This window comes from Desmodus rotundus, chromosome 10 (assembly GCF_022682495.2).
Source record: "Desmodus rotundus isolate HL8 chromosome 10, HLdesRot8A.1, whole genome shotgun sequence".
NCBI classification, from domain to species: Eukaryota; Metazoa; Chordata; class Mammalia; order Chiroptera; family Phyllostomidae; genus Desmodus; species Desmodus rotundus.
In genome coordinates, this window is record NC_071396.1 from 74,185,070 (window position 1) to 74,207,390 (window position 22,321).

Below are 22,321 nucleotides of genomic sequence, written 5' to 3' on the forward strand. Positions count from 1 at the left end.
CTTTGCACAAACCCTCTGCCTCACTCCAGGTCATCAGCATCTCCCAAAAAGGAATCTATACACTCATCTGGTCCCCTGACCTTTATGACAACCTCTCAGGAGACACTTCTGGGTCACCCAGCCCTGGGGGCCAGTGGGACTTCATTTGTGGTACCACAGGACTGTATATATTTGCATATTTTAAAAAGCTGCTGCCTAAAGATGTGGATTCCAATCAATCTGAATCTGGGTACTGAATTAAATCCTCCCCTTTGGGACACTGGCAGGTCTTGAAACTGCCTCCATTACTGGGGGTCACTAATTATAAAATAGGCTTCTTGGACAATCACAAGGATTTGAGAGACAACCAAGAGCTAGAGCAAGGTTCAGTGATAAGTTTTATCTCCTATACAAGGTGCTCCCTCAAGACTGGCAAAGGTGGTCTTTTATCTAATGCATAGAAACCAACATAGAGAATCAAAGTAAATGAACAGAGAAAAATGTGTTTCAAACAAAAGAACAAGATAAAACTTCAAAAATCCCTTAATGAAATGGAGATAATTTACCTGATAAAGAGTTCAAAATAACAGTCATAAAGATGCTCACCAAATTTGGGAGAAGAATGGATGGACATACTGGGAACTTCATCAAACAAATAGAAAATATAAGAAAGTACCAAAAAGAAGTCACAGATCTGAAGCATACAATAACTGCAATGAAAAATATACTAGTGGAATTCAACAGTATACTAGATGAAGCAGAGGAAAGGCTCAGTGAACTCAAAAAGAGAGCAGTGGAACTCACCTATTCAATCAGTAAAGAGGAAAATCAATTAAAAAAAGTGAAGACAGCTGAATAGATGTATGAGACCAGTGGACCAACATTCATATTATAGGGGTCTCAGAAGGGAAAACAAGAGACAAAGGGACAGGAACTTATTTGAAGAAATAATGGTTGAAAATGTCCATAACCTAGGAAAGAAAACAGACATCCAAATCCAGGAAACTCAGAGAATTCCAAATAAGGAGAACCCAAGGAGACCCACAGCAAGTTCCATTACAATTAAAATGTAAAATGTTAAAGGACAGAATATTAAAATTTGCAAGAGAAAAACAACTTGTTCCATACAAGGAAACTTTTATGAGACTATAAGCAGATTTTTTCAACAGAAACTTGTCAAGCTAGAAGAGAATGGCATGATATATTAAAGTGCTGGGGAAAAACCCCATCCAACCAAGAATACTCTACCTGATAAAGCTGTCCTTCAGAATGGAAAAGAGATTAAAAATTTTTCCAGAGAAGCCAAAGCTAAAGGATTTCATCATCACTAGACCAGTCTCACAAAAAAATGTTAAAGGGACTTCTTTAAGCTGAAAAGAAAGGGTACTAATTAGTTACAGGGAAACATATGAAAGTATAAATTTCACTGGTAAAGGTAAATATATAGTAAAATTCAGAATAATTTCATTTTGTAAAGATGTTGGATTAATCACTTCTAGAGCTATTATGAAGGTTGAAACACAAAGGTAGTAAAAATAACTGTAACTGATAATTTGTCAAGGGATACACAAGAGCAAAAGAAGATAACTGTGATATCAAAAACATAAAAGTAGTAGGGGAAGAGGGAAGAGTAAAATGTAGAGCTTTAGAGTGTGATCAAACTTAGGTTGTTGTTAACTTAAAACAGACTGTTATTAAGTATAAGTTGTTATGTGTAAGCCATACAGTAAGCACAAAGCTAAAACCTATAGTAGATACACAGCAAGTAAAGAGAAAGAAATCTAAGCATACCACTAATGAAAATCATCAAATCACAAAGGAAGCAAGAAAAGAAGAAAGGAACAGAGGAACTGCAAAACCACCAGAAAACAATTAACAAATGGCAATCAGTACATACTTCTCAATAATTAGTTTAAATGTAAATGGACTAACTTCTCCAGTCAAAAGACATATAGTGGCTGGATAAATTTAAATACAACCTATATGTTGCCTAGAAGAGATTCACTTCAGTGAAGAACACACACAGATGGAAAGAGATTATTCCATGCAAATGGAAACCAAAAGAAAGCTGAGGTACATATATTTATATCAGACAGAAGAATGTTTAAAACACAAACTTTAATAAGTTTAAACTGTAATAGTGTTTAAAACACAAACTGTAGTAAGAGACAAGGTCATTACATAATGATAAAGGAGCCAATCCAACAAGAGGGTATAATATTTGTAAATATTTATGTACCCAGCATAGAAGCACCTAAATATGTAAAGCAAATATTAATGGAACTAAAGAGAGAAATAGATAGCAATACAATAATAGTAGACAACTTTAATGGATAGATCATCCAGACAGATAATTAATAAGGAAGCATTGGCCTTAAACAACACATTAGATCAGATGGACATAACAGATACTTAATATTTCATCCAAAAACAACAAAATACATATTCTTCTCAAGTATACATGGAACATTGTCCAGGACATATATCATTTGTTAGGCCACAAAACAGTCTTAATAAATTTAAGAAGGCTAAACTCATATCAAGCATCTCTTCTGACCACAATTATGTGAAACTAGAAATGAATTACAAGAAGAAAACTGGAAAATTCACAAATATGTGGAGTTTAAACAACATGCTCTGAACAACCTATGGGTCAAAGAAGAAAGCAAAAGTGAAATAAAAATATACCTTGAGACAAATAAAAATGGTAATACAGCATACCAAAACTTACGACATTCAGCAAAACCAGTTCTAAGAGGGAATTTCATTGTGACAAATGCCTACATCAAGAAACAAATGGGGGAGGAGCTGTAAGGGGGATAAATGATAATGGAAAAAATTAGACTTCCAGTCAAGATGGAGGCATAGGCAAACACACTTCACCTCCTTGCCCAACCACACAAAGAATTACAACTAGACCTCAAAACAAATAACACCCAAAACTGTCAGAAAATTGAGCTGTGTGGAAAAGTCCAACAACCAACGATTTAAAGAAACCACATTCTAAGGCCACACTACTAAGACAAAGAGTCAAAGCAGCTCTACCTAATACACAGAGAAACACACAGGGAGGCTGCCAAATTGAGGAGCCAAAGAAATATGGCCCAAAAGAAAGAACAGAACAAAACCCCAGGAAAAGAACTAAGTGAAATGGAGATAACCTATCAGATGCAGAGTTCAAAACACAGGTGAAGACAGGATTCAAATCAACAATTTGGAACATAAGGAAGAAATAAGCATTCAACCAGAACAGCAAGAAGAGAATGAATTCCAAAAAACTAGGATAGTATTAGATGCTTCTGGGACATCTCCAAATGTACTAACATCCACATCATAGGGATGCCAGAAGGAGAAGAGGAAGAACAAGGAATTGAAAACTTATTTGAAAAAATAATGAAAGAAAACTTCCCTACTTTGGTGAAGGAAATAGACACATATGTAAGCACAGAGAATCCCCAAAAATCTGGACCCAAAGAGGACCACAACAAGACACATCATAATTAAAATGCCAAAGGTTAAAGATAAAGAGAGAATCTTAAAAGCAGCAAGAGAAAAGCAGAGAGTTACCTACAAAGGATTCCCCATAAGACTGTCAGCTGATTTCTCAAAAGAAACTTTGCAGGCAAGAAGGGACTGGCAAGAAGTATTCAAAGTGATGAAGAGCAAGGACCTACAACCTAGATTACTCTTTCCAGCAAAGCTATCATTTAGAATGAAAGGGCAGATAAAGTGCTTCCCGGACAAGGTAAAGCTAAAAGAGTTTATCATTACCAAGCCATTATTATATGAAATGTTAAAGGGACTTACTTAAGAAAAAGAAGATCAAAACTATGAACATTAAATTGGCACCAAATTCACAACTATCAATAATTAAATATTTTTTTAAAAGAACAAACAAACTAAGCAAGCAACTAGAACAGGAACAGAATCATAGATATGGAGATCACAGGGAGGGTTATCAGCTGGGAGGTAGAAGGGGGTGAGTGGGAGAAAAGGTGTAGAGATTAAGAAACATAATTGGTAAGTACAAAAATAGACAGGAGGATGTTAAGAATAGTATAGGAAATGGAGAAGCCAAAGAAGTTATATGCATGACTCATGGACATGAACTAAAGGGAGGATTGCCGAAGAGAATGGGGGTACTGGGTGGAGGGGCAAAGGGGGAAAAAATTGGGACAGTTGTAATAACAATCAATAAGATATATTTAAAAAATAAAAAGAAAGAAGAAAAATGCCAAATAAAAAACCTAACTTTACATTTCCAGGAACTAGAGAAAGAAAAACAAATGAAGCCCCAAATTAGTAGAAGGAAATAACAAAGATAAAAGCAGAAATAAATAAGATAGAGACTAAAAAGACAATAGAAAAAATAGATGAAACAAAGAACTGGTATTTGAAGAGATTTTTTTAAATGACAAACCTTTAGCTAGACTCGCCAAGAAAAAAAAGATGGCCTCAAATAAATAAATAAAAGAGGGGCCCTGGCTGGGTGGCTCAGTTGGTTGGAGCATCATCCCATACACCAAAAAGTTTTGGGTTCAATTTCCGTTCAGGGCACATACCTAAGTTGCAAGTTCGATCCCTGGTGAAGGCAAAGGCATGTACAGGAGGTAACCCGATGTTTCTCTCTCTCCCTTCCTCTCTCTAAAAACCAATAAAACATATCCCCACTTGAGGGTTTAAAAATAGAGAGAATAAGTGAAAGAGGGGACATTACAACTGATACCAGGGAAATAAAAAGGACCATAAGAGACTACTATGAACACAGTTATATACCAACAAATTGGACAACCTAGAAGAAATAAATTCCTAGAAATATACAACCTACCAAAACTGAGTTATGAAAAAACAGAAAATCTGAACAGATCAATTACTAGTAAGGACACTGAATCAGTAATCAAAAACCTCCCCATAAACAAAAGCCCAGGAGCAGATGGCTTCACTGATAAATTCCATCAGACATTTAAAGAAGAATTAAAGCCAGTCTTTCTCAAACTCTTCCAAAAAATAGAAGGGGGGGAACACTTCCAACCACATTTTAAGAGGGCAGCATTATCCTGATACCAAAGTGAGCCAAAGACACAATAAAATTACAGTCCCATATCTCTGATGAATATGGATGTAAAAAAACCCTCAACAAAATATTAAGAAACCAAATTCAACAATAAGTTAAAAGGATTATATACCACAATAAACTGAGATTTATTCCATGGATATAAGGGTTATTTAACATGTGCAAATTATTCAGTGTGATATACTACATTAACAAAATGAAGGATAAAAATTACATGATCACCTCAACTTCTGGCCAAGATGGAGGCATAGGTAGACACAAAGTGCCTCCATGCACAGCCAAAATAAGGAGAACAACAAATTTAAAAACAAAAACCAACCAGAACTGACAGAAAATTGAACTGTATGGAAATCCAACAACCAAAGAGTTAAACATTCATCCAGATGGGTAGGAGGGGCAGAGACAGGCAGCCGGGTGGACAGGACTTGTGGCAAAGCAGCAGCTGGCAGAGCGGGTGGTCTCACATGTGTGTGCAGATAAACCGGGAGGAACAAGTGGGGAGCAAGACAGACCGTGCAACCCAGGGTTCTAGCAGGGAAATAAAGCCTCAAAACATCTGACTGAAAAAACCTGTGGGGGGTTGAGGCAGCAGGAGAAATTCCCAGCCTCACAGGAGAGTTAATTGAAGAGACCCACAGAGCCCTAGAATGTACACAAGCCCATCCACCTGGGAATCAGCACCAGAAGGGCCCACTTTGCTTGTGGATAGCAGCGGAAGTGACTGAAAGCTGACAGACAGCTGAACAAGTGGCATTGTTCCCTCTCAGACCCCTCCCCCACACACAGCATCACAGCGCAGCGACATGAGTTGCCCTGCCCTGGTGACCACCTAAGGCCCCACCCCTTATACGTAGCAAGTGTGCCAACACACACAAAAAATGGCCCAAATGAAAGAACAGAGCAAAGCTCCAAAAAAAATACAACTAAACGATGAAGAGATAGCCAACCTATCAGATGCACAGTTCAAAACACTGGTAATCAGGATGCTCACAGAATTGGTTGAGTATGGTCACAAAATAGAGGAAAAAGTGAAGGCTATGTAAAGTGAAATAAGGGAAAATGTACAGGGAACCAACAGTGAAGGGAAGGACCCCAGGACTCAGATCAATGGTTTGGAGCCAAAGGAAGAAATAAACAGTCAACCATGTCAGAATGAAGAAATAAGAATTCAGAAAAATGAGGAGAGGCTTAGGAACCTCCAGGACAACTTTAAACATTCCAACATCTGAATCATAGGGTGCCAGAAAGAGAAGAGGAAAAGCAAGAAATTGAAAACTTATTTGAACAAATAATGAAGGAGAACTTCCCCAATCTTGCAAAGGAAATAGGCTTCCAGGAAGCTCAGAAAGTCCCAAAGAAATGGGACCCAAGGAAGCACACACCAAGGCACATCATAATTACATTACCCAAGGTTAAAGGTAAGGAAAGAATCTTAAAAACAGCAAGAGAAAAGGAGAAAGTTACCTACAAAGGAGTTCCCACAAGACTATCAGCTGATTTCTCAAAAGAAACCTTACAGGCAAGAAGGGGCTAGAAAGAAGTATTCAAAGTCATGAAAGGCAAGGACCTACATCCAAGGTTACTCTATCCAGCAAAGCTTTCATTTAGAATGAAAGGGCAGATAAAGTGCTTCCCAGATAAGACAAAGTTAAAGGAGTTCATCATCACCAAGCCCTTATTATATGAAATATTAAAGGGACTTATCTAAGAAAAAGAAAATGAAAATATGAACAGTAAAATGACAACAAACTCACAAGTATCAACAACTGAACCAAAAAACAAAAACAAAAACAAACTAAGCAAACAACCAGAACAGGAACAGAACCACAGAAATGGAGATCACATGGAGGGTTATCAGCGGGGGAAGGGGAGAAAGGGGGAATAGGTACAGGGAATAAGTAGCATAAATGGTAGGTAGAAAATAAACAGGGGGAGGTTAAAAATAGTATAGGAAATGTAGAAACCAAAGAACTTGTATGTACAACCCACAGACATGAACTACAGGTTTTGGGGGGGGTGGTATGCAGGGTGAAGGGGAATAAAAGGGGGAAAATGGGACAACTGTAAGCATAATCAATAAAATATATTTTGAATGGTTAAAAAATAAAATAAAACAAAACAAGAAAAAAATTATATGATCATCTCAATATGAGGGGGGGCCCCAAAAAACAGAATATACTTATAAAAAATTGTGTATTTATTCCTATATGTTTAAACCTTCAAAGTACTCTCCATTTGATGCAGTACACCTCGAGACATTTTTTCCACTGCTCAGAACAGTTTTTGAACTCATCAATTTTGATGCCTTTTAGTACTGCCATTTTTTATTTTACCTCTTCCACATCAGCAAAATTTTTCCCTTTGAGGACTTTTTTTCACCAGGGAAAAAAACAAACAAAAAAGTCACTTGGGGCAAGACTAGTTGAATAGGGAGGGTAGTGCATGGGGTTCATGCCATTTTTGGTCAAAAACGGCAGAACACTCAGCGCAGTGTGGGCAGGTACACTCACAAATCACCCATCATGAAATCGGCAAAAGCGCTGAAAGAATCTTCACAAAAAAAAAAATTCACTGAAGCTGAACTCAGCCTCACTAGAATGCCAGCTGGTACACTGATACATGTGGGTTCCTAGAGCACTCATCTAGCAGGCAAAGCCTGTACTACAAGGGTCCCACCCTCCAGAAAATAACTCCATTTTTTGGGGGGTCCCCCCTCATAGATAAAGAAAAAGCATTTGACAAAATTCAACATTTGTTTACGTTTAAAAAAATCTCAACAGAGTATATATAGGGAATATACCTTCAAATAATAAAAGCCATATATGACAAGCCCACAGTTATATGCAATGGTGAAAAGCTTAATTCTTTTCCTTTAAGATCAGGAACAAGACAAGTATTCCCTTTCTTTGCACTTTTATTCAACACAGTATTGGAGTAAAATTCCCATTGCCTTAGCCAATGCAATTAGGAAAGAAAAAAAGGCATCCAAATCAGAAAGGAAGCCGTACAAGTGTCAGTATTTGCAGGTGACATAAATATTATATAAAGAAAACCCTAAAGATTCCACCCCAAAATTGTTAGAACTAATAAATTAATTCAGTAAATTTGAAGGGTATAAAATCAACAAACAAAAATCTATTTTGTTTCTACACATTATAACAAACTGTGAGAAAGAAATTAGGAAAATAATCTCATTTACAATTACATCAAAAAGAATAAAACACCTACGAATAAATTTAAACAAAAAAGTAAAAGACCTGTACACTGAAAACTATAAGATACTGATGAAAGAAATTGAAGAAGATACAAATGAATGGCAAGATATTCCATGCTCATGGATTGGAAGAATTAATATTGTTAAAATGTCCATACAATCCAAAGCAATCTACAGATTCAGTGCAATTCCTATCAAATACCCAATGGCAGCTTTCACAGAAATACAACAATCAATCCCAAAATTTATATGAAACAAAAAAAGATTCTCAGTAGCCAAAACAGTATTGTGAAAGAAGGAAAAAGCTGGAGGCATCACACGTCCTGGTTTCAAACTATATTACAAAGCTACAGTAACAAAAAACAGTATGGTGTTGGCATCAAAACGCACTATAGATCAATGGGACAGAATAGAGAACCCAAATAAAAACCCATTCGTATATGGCCAATTAATTTATGACAAAGGAGCCAAGAATATACAATGGGGAAAGGACTATCTCTTCAATAAATGGTGCAGAAAAGTGGATAGCCATATGCAAAAGAATAAAACTGGACCACTGTCTTATAGCATACACAAAAATTAACTCAAAATGGCTTAAAGACTTGAATATAAGACCTGAAACCATAAAACTCCCAGGAGAAAACAGTCAATAAGCTCCTTGACACCTTAACATCTGTCTTGGCAATAACTTTATGGATTTTTTACCAAAAGAAAAGGCAACAAAAGTAAAAATAAACAAGGGGGACTATACCAAACTAAAAAGTGTCTGCATAGCAAAGAAAACCATCAACAAAATGAAAATACAACCTACTGAATGGGAGAAAATTTTGCAAATCATAGGTCATGTGGTAGGAGGCTAATATCCAAAATATATAAAGGACTCATCAACTCTAGTAAAAAAAAAAATCCAACTTAAAAATGGGAGCAGATGATCTGAATAGATACTTTCCCAAAGACATACAGATGGACAAAAAGGACATTAAAAGATGCTCAACATCAGTAATCATCAGGAAAATGCAAATCAAAACCACAATAACACATCACACCTGTTAGAATGGTCATCATAAAAAAAAAAGAAAGAAATAACAAGTGTTGGTGAGTGTGTGGGCAAAAGGGAACCTTTGTCTACTGTTGGGAGACTATAAATTGGTTCAGTCACTATGGAAAGCAGTAAGCAGTTTCCTCAAGAAATTAAAAATAGAATAGCCATCTGATCCAACAATTCCACTTCTGCATATTTATCTAAAGAAAATGAAACACTAACTCAAAAAGATACATGCACCCCCAGATTGCAGCATTATTTATAATAGCCTAGACATAGCAGCCCAAGCATGAATGAAGAAAATGTGGTATATATACACAATGGGATATCATTCAGCCATAAAAGAGAAGGAAAATCTTGCTATTTGTGACAACATGAATGGACCTTAAAAGTATTATGCTAGGTGAAATAAGTCAGAGAGGGAAAGACAAATATATGGTATGATCTCATATGTGGCATCTAAAAACAAATGGAACGCATAGATACAGAGAACAGACAGGTCTTTGCCAGAGGCAAGGGTGGGAGGCAGGCAAATGGGTGAAAGGAGTCAAAAGGTACAAACTTCCAGTTATAAAATAAGTAAGTCATAGGAATGTAATGTACAGCATGATGACTATAGTTGACAACACTGCATCACATATTTGAAAGTTGCTAGAAGAAAAAATCTTAAAAGTTCTCATCACAGGAAAAAAACATTTTTATAATAACACAATAGCAAGTTATCTTTATTTACTCAATTATTTCTTCTTTAGAACGTTGTTTTATTCTTTTAAAATTATTTTTGTAGATTTATCAAGGTATAATTAACAAATAAAAATTGTATATATTTAAGGTGTACAACGTGATGTTCTGATATACATATACATTGTGAAATAATCACCACACTCAAGCTAATTAGCATATCCATCACTTCACAGTTACCATTTTCCTTTTCTTTATGGTGTGAAAACTTAAGTTTTACCCTCTTAGCAAACTTCAAGTATACAGTACAATGTTATTAATATTAGTCACATTGCTGTACATTTTATCCAAGAAAAAATATTCTTTAATTGTACTAATGGATGTTAATTAAACTGATTGTGGTGATCATTTTGCAGTATAGTTGACCCTTGAACAACACGGGTTTGAAACTGATACCCAGGTTTTTTTCAATCTCTCTCCAGGTTTCACATCCTCAGATTCAACTAACCATGGATAGAATATAGTATTTGTATGGAAAACTGTATTTTTGATACATAGTTGGGAATGCCAGGGGCAGGCCACATACATTGTTTCACACCATTTTATATTAGGTCCCTAAGCATCCGTGGAGTTTGGTATCTACAGGGAGTCCTAGAACCAAATCCCCCACAGATACAGAGGGCTAGATGAAGTTTTGGGGTAGTCAAAGTTATATATGGATTTTTGACTACATGGAGGATCAGCATCCCTATGTTGTTCAAGGGTCAGCAGTACATACAAATATCAAATTATTGTCTGGTGCACCTGAAAGTAACATAATGTTGTATGTCAATTATATCTCCATTTTTTAAGTTGGTGGTAGACAGAAACCTCAAATATATTTTGCTGAAATTACTTTTGGTAGTAACTGGGGCACAAATTATCCATCTATCCACTCAACACACACATATTAAATACCTTTGGTGTACCAGGCCCCAGTCCAGGTGATAAGGGTCTCAAGACCCATGAGGCCCTCCCAGCATGGTCAGTTGCAGTGGGAGAGCACAAATATCTGAACAATAAATTACAGTAGAGTGACAAGTTACCCAGATTTGTCATTTGTTTGCCATGTTTGGTCATTTGGGGTTTGAGTTGGGACTAGGGTTCCCAGAATAATCTCCTTCAAAATGAAATTTACCTTTTACTTAATCTGAATAAGAACTTCTAGGCATTTCTTTGAAAAAATAAACATTATTGAATGATGTATTTTGGAGTCTTTCCTATAAAAAAATCATGTTCCTTTTTTTATTGTACATTAATATAATTCTTTTTAAAAAAAAAACTAACACCCATCCTTTTCCCTCTCTTTTAGTACTATCATCTTCATTATAATGGATTGTGATGTAATAACATGAGCAGATTTTTGGACAATTCTCAAAGGCAAAGGATACTTCCTTCTGATTGCATCACCTGCTTACCAGACTGAAAAAAAGCACTGAAAACCAATTACTGAAAAATTGACAGCTATTGTTCCTCACCATCTGCCATTACTCAAGGACTTTGGAACTAAAATGTTCCTCCAATACGCCATATTGATTTTCAGTATGCAAATGGACTGAATCACATAGATTTTTCAGCCAATAACTGTCAGTTATGCAAATTATGTCTTCCAAAGTATGGAATGTTCCAATCATAACAAGATCATCATTGGTTATCAAGCTTTAGGAAGAACTTAAACATATACTGTGTAAACAGTACCTTACATTTCTAAAATCCCAAATGTAGGAAAAATATGCAGACATAGAGATATATAGGCCAACTCTTAATAATATGAAATATACTTAAAGAGCTTTTAAAACTGTATTTTTGTACAAAATATTTGCCTTTTTACAATTTTTTTCCTTTTTTTGTCATTTTACCAATATAAACATGGAGCCAAAGAAAACAATATGGTACTAATAAAAACTCATAGGGTTTGTCAGATTTAATTTTACCCAATGGCAAAGAATTTTTTTAGTTGTGGTTTTTTAAAAAATAATTAAATATGTATGTGTACGTATATATTTTTTAATGCATCATTTCCTCAGAGGAGCCAATCATGTGAAATGTCTAGAAATGCCCTTACAGATTTTGCCAGTGTAGGTCAAGCCTGAGCCATATTCATGGCTCAGTCAAGTGGGCTGTGCATTGAGCCCATCACCAACCAACACCCTTGCTGTGTGCCTGGCAGGCCCAGAGTTTAACTCAGGATGTGCGTCTTCTTCATTTTGGTGGAGCCGGCGGTTGGTGGAGAGGCATCTGTTGGGAAAAGTGGAGCACTTGAATCTGGCTGTCTAGAAGGCCCTGTTTTTTGGGTGAGGTATTAGACCCATACCAGAGCTGATACTGACTGTCAGGAAAGTATGGTGTCACATCAGCCAAAAGCAGAGGTGCTAGAAAGATGGGGACAGCTATGTGCTACCTGGAAAGTTTGTTTACTTAAGTCAGGTTCTAAAAGGACATAATTCCAAGGCATATGCATGATAAAATGCAAGAATAAACTTTTGGCCACTTTGTTGAACTCTTGCAAAGAACTTTTCCTCTGAGCCTGTCTTTTACTCCTTGATTTGCCATGGAAAAGTCTAACATGAACTGTGCTAAAAATAAGCACTAGATATAACTGATGCTCAAAAGTAAGATTTCCATCCAACAGATTCCTTCTCCTCCCCTCCCAAGCTCCCCAGGCAGTGCTGCTACCCATTCCAAATACACCGGTAAAAGAATAAAGACAGAGTTTGACTTTTACACCTGCAGCCGTGTGGACTGTGTTGTCTTGCTCCTGGTCAACATTTGGGCTGTCTCTGCAGCTCAGGAACGGCCATCTCCTCAGCACCTTTATGCCCTGCTGTCCTGTCCATGTGGCCTGGTCAGCCTGGCAGGACCAACCATTGTCTGGGCCCTGCAACACAGAGCAAGCACTGGACTCTGGTAGCTCTTTGGGCCCAAAAGCTTTTACAGACTAAACTCAATCCTCTTTTTCATCCTCTCCCTATTTCTTTAAGACGCATGTTCAGAAGCAACTTGAAATTAAATGTCTGATGCCATCATCAGAAAAGAATAGTGCTAGCTCCCACAACTGAGATTCAGGTGCCTCTCGAAGCCCAGATAATAGCTCATCAAGTGCTTATCATTTCTGTCAAGGGACTGTAGGGAGGACTTCAGTCACGTGATCTCAGGGCTTCCTCCCAGCAGCCCTATGAAGTAGGACTTACTACACTCCCCATTTTATAGAGAAAGGAGGAGCTCAAGGAAGTGATGTGATTTGCTGGGTCACACCATCACCAAGGGTTCAGAATTGAGCTTTGAAAACATCCTGATTTTCTTCAACTACCAGGGTCCTTCTTAATAGCTCACTGAATAAAACCACATGAATCACATATTACAAGATGCTTCATGTACTCCTTTGTATATTTAGCTATTTACACACCAAGTTTCTATTCACCCACTCACAACTGATACTCTTTTGGAAGGAGAGGTTTGGTAAATATGACGAGGTTTTCAGGCTTCTGACTTGCTATGTGCTATGGGCTGATGGAAACCATTTTTCTTTTGAAATGGCTCTTGAAAGAATGAGTGTTCAACCAGGGGAGAGAAACATTTTTCTTCCCTCTCTGATAATGTTCATCAACTCTGCCCCTATCCTTCCAAATTTGTAGTAGTTAAGAGTTTAAGCTACAACAGATGACAAACAATAAGAGCTGCTCCCATTAAAAAAACCCAAACAGATGTTTAAGGAAGTAGAAAGCTATATAAATCAGGTACCAATACCAAGCATGTGTATTTTGCCTCAGATTACAAACCTGATCTCTACTTAAAAAGCAGTGAACTCATTTACAACAATATTAGTTTAAATGTATTTACTACTTTCACATACATTATCTCTTCTAATCTTGGTGCAAAACCTACAGTCGTCACTCCAGAAATGAGCAAAGGGTGGATAATTCGAAGACTTGGCTATTGCCCACTTTGCTGTCACAGTCCTTTTCAAAAGTTCAAATCCGATCAAGATCCTCATTCTTACATCCCTAAATCCAAGTCCATCCTGCCCCTTACCCACAGCGTACAATCTTCCAAAGGGTCTGAGTTGCCTGCAGGACATCCTTGCAGGGGTCATATGGCCCTTGGTGACCAGGTCCCAGCTACACCTCCCACCTTTCCCCCAGCTGCAACTCCACCTGCCCTCACTCACCATGCACTTTCCTCCATGCTCTTTCTTACCCCATACTCTACCTGGATTCCCTTTCCTACTTTTTTCTACCTGGAAGGTACCTCCTCTAAGACTGAGTTCAAGCATCACTTCTTGTCTGAATCCTTTCCCAACAAACACACCCTGAAGGTAGAGCTGGTTCCTCCTTCCAGGCCAAACGCTATGCACAAGTGCTCTGGGTATTATGGAAGAGAACTCTTCACTGCCTAGATAATCTACAGGTTATTTAAGAAGCCTAAAAGTCACTGAATTAAGAAGAAAGAAAGGTGAATGTGGCCAATTATGAAATCTTAACTGAAGATTGAGAAAAGCCAAACAGGAGAAATGAAGGAGTTCATGTTGATAATAGTTGGTTATTATGTAATCACTATATTTAATGTATTATAACATACATATTATTCCATCAAAATGAATGGAAAATTAAGTGAAAAAAATCAGATGGTAAAACAGATTCATTCTATTTACCAACATATGGCCAAGTTAGGGAAAATCTCTAGAAACTGTTTCTCAACGGCAGTGGGATGAAGTACCTCCTTTCTTACTGTTATACTCAACAGTTTTAGAAATACAGGTGAACTTTTCGATCTTTTTTAACAAGATGTTTCTTTGTACAATAGCAACGTTTTCCTGGGAAGAATCCCTTAATGGCATGGCATCATATTTATTTTATAAATCATGAAGCAGATGTTAAAAAGTTTTTGCTCCACCTGTTCATCCTTTTTCCTCTCTTACATATCCTTGTTCAAATAAGTACATAGCATGCCTGGGTTACACAATGTAGGCAAAAGTCCAGAGAAAAACAGGCTTTGGAATACCAACATTAATTCGCCAGAGGCAGAGCCTTTGGTTTTCAAATTTTTCAGTGAATGAAGCTATGAATGAACTGTCTCAGTTCAGCCCTGCTGCCAGGGCCAGGATTGTGTCCCAGTCTCCAGCCTGCCTCCAAGGACTTACTAGCCCTGAGTTTGCAAAGCAGGGATAACCCATGCAACTTGGGCAGGAGACAGCTGTCAGTGAGGAGACTTCTGCCAGCAGCTCATCCAGACAGGTCCTTAAGTGGGCTTAACCAAAGGGTCTCCATTTACTCCTCTTGGCCAGGAATGGAGAATTGCCCTTTGGCCAGTTTTCCAATCTTTTGGTGCCAGAGTTTGCTGTATTCTTTAATCATTGCTCATTGCTGTGACCCACAAAACCATGCCTTGAAGCTGCAGGGAATTATACGATTCTTAAAATAAATTATTGTGTCCTGGAGCAAAGGAACTAGGCCAGGCCCCATGTAAATAAGCACAAAGTGCTGACTCTGTAGTAGCTACAAGAGCACTTACTATGGGTTAGGAATATGACATCAACTATCTCCAATCCCTATGTAAAGAAACTGAAAGCCAGACAGGTTAAGTAATTTTCCTGAAAGCTGAGATTTGAACCCATGGTCACCGAGCCCCCATCCCACCAGGCTGTCTCTTGTACCCCAACAGTGATGACCTTCCTGTCAGCCTGGCCTTTTTGCATTATATTTTGTTCTTTGCCACAAGAAGTCAGTCAAGCCCCTGAGATTACCTCTCTCCTACAGAATCAGGGAAATAATGGAGGAGTCCCAATCTGCATACTAGATAAAATTACTAGACTAAACCCTTTGTTGTCAATGAGCAAACAGGCCAAAGTCAACCTGGCGCCCAATACCACAGAAGCCCAGGGAACTCTAGTTTGCAGGAATCACCCTAGATTCTAGAGATGCTGCACCTGCCACAGAGTTCTCTTAATTAGTGTTGAGTAAGAGATGGGCTTTGGAGCCCACCAGCCTGGATTTGAATCCTGTTCTCTACTCCCTACCTGTGAGACATACTCAACAAGGAGCAAATAGCTCTCTCCCCTCAACTTTCTTCTTTTCCCACCAGGATATCTACTCACATACAGATCCAGCCCCAATCTTGCTTGTTCTGATATCATTAGGGAGGGTCTGCATTGACAGTTGGCTCACTAATAATGTTTCCTTTCAAAATATCAGCCAGGGGTGACATGGCAAAAGACTAAAATTGGGATATTTCTTCTCCCTTAGACCAAGTAAATACTGAAAAAATTAATTTATACCTCTTTGTGTTATCCCTTCTATTAGATATCAGAGTAGAGGTTCCTATCAATTTGTACTAATTACAGATTTGGCTGCTGAAATAAAGACTCCAAATAACGGCAGCCTAAATAAGATGGAGACATCTTTCCCCTGCACCTACTATGTGCATCAACACCCCAGGGAGCCACTCTCCTAGTGTCTCCTTGCTCTGCCATCCAGAATCATCCTCATTCACAAAAGGGCTCAGCAGCACACCCATAATCCAGGAAGCAGGCATGAGAGAGGTGGAGAAGAAATGAATCCCTTTAAGAGGAGAAACTGCATACATCATTTCCATTCACATCTCTTTAGCCAGAACTTAGTCAAGTCAGTGCAAGAGCTATGATGCAGCTGGTAATGAAGGTAGATTGCAGTGGGCTGCTGGTAGTGATAGGAGCCATGCGGGTTGTAGGACCTGGTCTGCCATGGTCTAGTAAGAAGGCAGACAGGCTGCTTTGATCGTGCCCATTCTAGAGGACTCCAAAGCCATCAAAGACCCTTCCTTGCAAGACTCAGACCTGTTGCCTTGCAGATTCGGACTTTACCTAGACTCTTGGGACATGTGTCTCCCTGGACTTTGCCATGATCCAATGTAACACAGGACGTGCTTTCCTGGACTATTACATGGAGGCTGATGATAATGTACCCCAAATCCTGAAGGAGAGAGCTGCTGCATGAGGATGATGACTTTGGTACCTTCCAAAGAACTGTTTGCACAGCTGACTTAAAATAAGAATATGGGGAACTATTGGGTTTGCTTTGGGCTTATAGCCTTCTGGGGAACAAAGGAAGTGCTGGGTCTCGTGGGAAAGGAGGGCTCAGAGCATAAGTGCCCTGAGCTCCCCCAAGTAGGAATATTGTAAATAAAGACCTGCTCCTTCCAATACTGATTGGTGGATCATGCACCAAGGTGCCACATGAATGGGCCCCCATCTGCTTGGTGACAATCCCTACTGTCATCACAGAGGGAAGGGAGCACTGCTCCTTCAACATTCACACCCTAGTATGGACCACTTGCCTTCCTCTCATTCCCCACGTTAAAAGGTCTGAAGAAAGCTTTACACTGAAGATTAGGGTATGACAAAAGACAAATAGTTACAGGGAGCATCCAGTTCCCACATGACTATGGAAGATTCTAGGGAAATGAGGCGTCATCTGGACTACTACTCCCTTCCTGGCTCCAGGTTGCCACCAGACATCACCTTTAACGCCCTCTATCAAGGAGCACCTCTTGGAATCCAGCCTTCTGAAGTGCCCCTCTCCTGCCTGCAGAGGTCCCTAGGTCCACCCTGAGACACCTGTCATTAACGCAAAGACAGACCTCAGACTTCAGGCAAGATTCCAACCTCTCCCTACAGGGGTCTGCACAATAACTAAATCTAATAAAACCCCAAGGCCATTCATATAAGAGACAGAGGCAAGGTAGGGAGGGAGATGTTAAACTTCAGTAAAAGGTCTGGGAAGGTGATACTTCACCCAAAGAAGCATGTCTCCAAAGGTAGACTCAGTTATTATGGGGAGTAATTTGAGGATAAAAAATTAAAAAATGACATAACATTATATACAGACCATGATATTTTGCCCTTATCCTTACTGATATTACTTTTTTAGAGCAGTTTTAGATTTACAGAAAAATTGGTCAGAAAGTACAGTGAGTTCCCATCTATCCCCTCTCCCTCCCTTTTCCCCACACAGTCAATTTCCCTTATTATTTATATTTTGTATTGATGTGGTACCTTTCTTAGAGTTGATGGACCAATACAGATACATTATTATTAACTAAGACCCACAGTTAACTTTAGGGTTCCCTCTCTGTTGTACAATCTTTGAATTTTGACAACTATACCATGACTGGATCATACAGAATTGCTTCACTGCATTAAAAATCCCCTATATTCCCTACAAGTAAAAATCCCCTACAAGTAGACCAGGTTTGATGAACAAAATATCAGAATAAGAGTTCTGACAAGGACTTCTGCTAAAATTGTGAATATGTATTTTCAAAGCTTTTTCATTTAAATTTATTTTTTTTCTCCACTGCTTGTTAGAGACAGAGAAGATGGAAGAGAGAAAGAGTGCCCAGAGCAGAGACTGCACCCACAACCTAGGTATGTGTCCTGACGAGGAATCAAACCCACAACCTCTCAGTTATGGAATAACACTCCAACCAAATGAGCCAAAAGCTGGCCAGAGCTTTTAAACACTTTAAAAGATCTCCCCCCACCCAATCACACTTGGTAAATTTAATTTTCTTTTCATCGGTGAGATTGACATTAAACAAACTCTGACTCTCAAGCAAAGCCCAGGCCCACACAGTTACTGCATGACCCATCCCCACACTTAAAGCCAGCCCTTTGGAGGGTCCAGCTAGCATCACATGCATATCTCAGAGAGAAGGGGAGAGAAGGGCAGGCAGGGGATAAAAGAGGCCCCAAAGCAGAGCTGAGACACAAGCAACCAGCCTCATATGTCTCCTCTCTCATTACTCCTCTCCTTAAGCCAGACAGGCCTCCAAAATCTCACCAGTAGAAACAAAGAAAGAATATAGTCAATAATATTGTGATAAGTTTGCACAGTGACAGATGATTACTAGAATTAATGAGGTGATCCCATTGTAAGGTATAAAAAATGTCAAATCACTATAATGTAAACTTGAAGCTAATATTAATATAACACATATTGTATACCAACTATTCCTAAATAAAAAATTAAATTAAAAAATCCAAAACCACCCTGGCTGAGTGGCTTAATTGATGGGAACATTGTCCCATACACCAAAAATGGTTGTGAGTTTGATTCCCCATCAGGGCATGTACTTAGGTTGTAGGTTCAATCCCCAGTCCAGTGTGTACTGGATGGGGGACAGGCACCAACTGATGTTTCTCACATCGAAGTTTCTCTCTCTCGACCATTCTCCCTAAAATCAATTAAAAATAACATTAAGCTACATTAAAAATTTAAAAGTCCAAAACCATAAAAAATAAAACAATGACCTGGGAGGTGATTTTTATCAACATTTTGCTATTTCCTGATTGAATCACAAGAAAGCCACCAGGCTTAAAGAGATTCCAGGTTGAGATTAAAAGTACCCCCCAGTCTCTGATGAATTCCACAACCATATTAATTTGATCTCAAAATATATGGGCATGGAATTGGAATTCCCCAAAGCCGAGTCGGTTGTGGAGCTACCATCTTGTTCCCTCCACCTGGAAAGGGGACAAACAACCCTCTTCCTCATGCTGGGCACTCCTGCAGGACGAGCAGGGAAGTAGAATGGCTCAAGGACTCGGACAGCCTCGCCAAACTCTTTTTAGAATTGCACTCAGTCTAAGGGGCTTCATGCAAATTTGCTTCTTCTCAGAGGAGGTTAGACATCCCTTGCAGCCTGATGGTCTCGCAGCCTCATCTGGCTCCCTCTCCATTTTTGACAGGCATTTTTCTCTAATATAATTCCTGAAGCCTCAGGCAGTACTGGGAAAATAGCAGAGGAACAAAGTGGGACCTGCTTCCAATACCAAGTGGTCTGGGGTCCACAACGGGGCAAGACGTCCAGAATTTCAATGTCGTTGGCAGGCTTTTCCAGGTAGAAAGAATACTCTTTAGCCACACTTCCACCCAATGAAATTGATCCCTCCTTACAAATTCTGCCTCAAATGCTATGTCTTCAAGAAGACCCCAACCAGAAACAATTTTTAAACTCTCTCATGCTCCTTTCTTCATCTCTTAAGGCAGTGATCTTCCACCATGTGTTAGAGTTACCTGAATATGTCTACCCCACCCCCCGCAAGGTGGCAGGAGCTAGGACTTCCCATTTCTGTTGCCACCTGCCACAGTGCCTTGTACATAGAAGTCATTCAATACACAGCGTTTAAATTGAATTAAGACTCAAACAAGGGAGGAGGGGGAAGTGAGAGTTACTAATCAAAGGGTGTAAATTTTCACTTAGACAAGATGAAGTGAGTTCTAGACATCTGCTAAATAACATTGTGCCAATAGTCAACAATACTGCATTGTGCACTTTAAAAATGTTAAGAGGTGGTGATGGATAATACCTAAATTTATGATGGTAACTATTTTGTAATATATACACTTTTGTACATCATTATTTTATACATGTAACACTAACGCAATAGTATGTCGATCATACCTCAATAAAAAATGTTAAGAGGGTGGATCTCATGTTAAACGTGTTCCTCCCACAATAAAATTTTAAAAATTTCAAATAAATAAAAAGTTTAAGAAAGAACAAAATGAACAGAATCCCAAACTGATGTTTATTTAATCTTAACTTAAGTTTCATAATGTTTGTTTCTAGAAGAAATGAAATAAACAGCCAAGAGTTTGTCACAACAGTGGAGGCCAGCCTTCCCCACAGGCAGCTCTCCCCCGAGGCACCGCCGTTCTTTTCCTCATGGCCCACGTCCACTATTCACGTACGATGAGACCATAAAGCCAATGGAAACTGCTCAGGTGGAGAGAGGGTATCAGTGAGGGGCATCAGTGAGGCCCTCGAGGTGACAGATCTCTGTGAAGCCCTAAGCCTTAGAGACTTGGCTGTCACAAGGCATTGAGGAGGCAGTTCCAAAAAAAAGAAAAGAAAAAAGAATAAAATTTGTCTTCCTAGACAAGGCAGCAGCCAGCCTTCCTGGGGTAAGATAACAAAGACAGGAACTACTATAAAGGACACATGGACAAAACCAAGGGGGAGGGTGGAGAGGGGGGAGGGAGGCGGGTTCACCTGGGGTGGGGTGGAGGGATGGGGAGAAAAGGCATACAACTGTAATTGAATAACAATTAAAAAAAAAAAGATAACAAAGACTGCATGCTTAGCACATGGCTAGGAAGGAATTACAAACTGACACTACTTATTTTTAAAAGTTTTCAAAAAGTAAAAAGATAATAATTCATCCATGGATGACAATTGTTAGCCTGTCCTCAGAGTGGATAGCCCTTTCACCTGTGGCTCTTCTCTTTTGTGGGTACTTCTCACTATGAGAGAGTTTGGGGGCACCCTCATGCCTTCACCCAAACCGCTTTGTCCACTCACTTCAACACCTTCTTTTTCCTGTTTCCATCAAATCAGTAGGAAATTCCTTCCTCCACTCAGGTACCTTATGTAATGTCAGGTACTGTATATCCTTGCTGGTATTCTAGTCTTTAGAACCTTCCACTGGACACCTAGAATAAAATGCTGTAAGGACTCACCACTCCTGGGGAGCTCTTCACAATCAGCAATACCTCAGTGGTGCATCTGGCCTCAGGATTAGGACTTCTGGGCCTGCAGTCTTGTGCTAGTGGACGGAGTCCAGTGTGGGACAAAGTACAGCCCTGTCAGAGGTAACCCACGAACCCCTTATCTGAAAACCTCTCTTCATTCTTATCTTCCTGGGCTTCTCTGTAGCATTTGAAACTGCTGAAACTGCAAATTCCTTTCACCACCCCAGTGTTTGTTTGGGAGTCAGGCAGACCCGGAGGCTGACCCAGCTAGGAGCCCTGAGGCCTCCACTCTCACCAATGTGGGGCTGGGCCAGCTGCTCAAGCTCTCAGGGCCTTAGTTCCCTCATAAATGAGGATACATTCATGGTATTTTGGAGATGCTATCCAAGATTTCTCCTCCCGATTCCTTGGCCCTTTCCCTTGCCTTCATCATTTAGACAAAGAAACAACCCAAATCCTAAACTGATCTGTACTGATCTAATCTTAAGCTTGTCATGTTTATTTCTTGGAAAAAAATGAACAAACAAAATGAAAGCTGTTCTCCATACATGCTGTTCTTAGGGGGAAGGCAAATATGCTGAAATCAATGAAATAATTACTCACCTGTGAGTTTAAAAATTAGATTTTTTGGAGCCTAGAGCTGCGACAATATATTGAAAACAAAGCTTTTTTTGCTGCAGCAGGCAGGGGGGTTGAGAGACAATGTTGAACTCCTAAGGGGCTAGGATCCTGGAGGGTTCTCCAGAGTTTATACTATAAGCTAAACAACAGGGAAAATATAG

At 39.1% G+C, this 22,321-nt stretch overlaps 1 protein-coding gene across 1 annotated transcript in view; it reads left to right on the forward strand.

Annotated features, from left to right (window-relative positions):
• COLEC12 (collectin subfamily member 12) overlaps window positions 1-12,753 on the forward strand; it is a 207,038-nt gene extending 194,285 nt beyond the window's left edge. The window contains exon 10 of the mRNA XM_024580580.4: window positions 11,342-12,753. Coding sequence (XP_024436348.2) covers window positions 11,342-11,361 — 20 coding nt within the window. The 3' untranslated portion in view covers window positions 11,362-12,753. The remainder of the gene's footprint in view (window positions 1-11,341) is intronic.
• The last annotated feature ends 9,568 nt before the right edge of the window (window positions 12,754-22,321 follow it).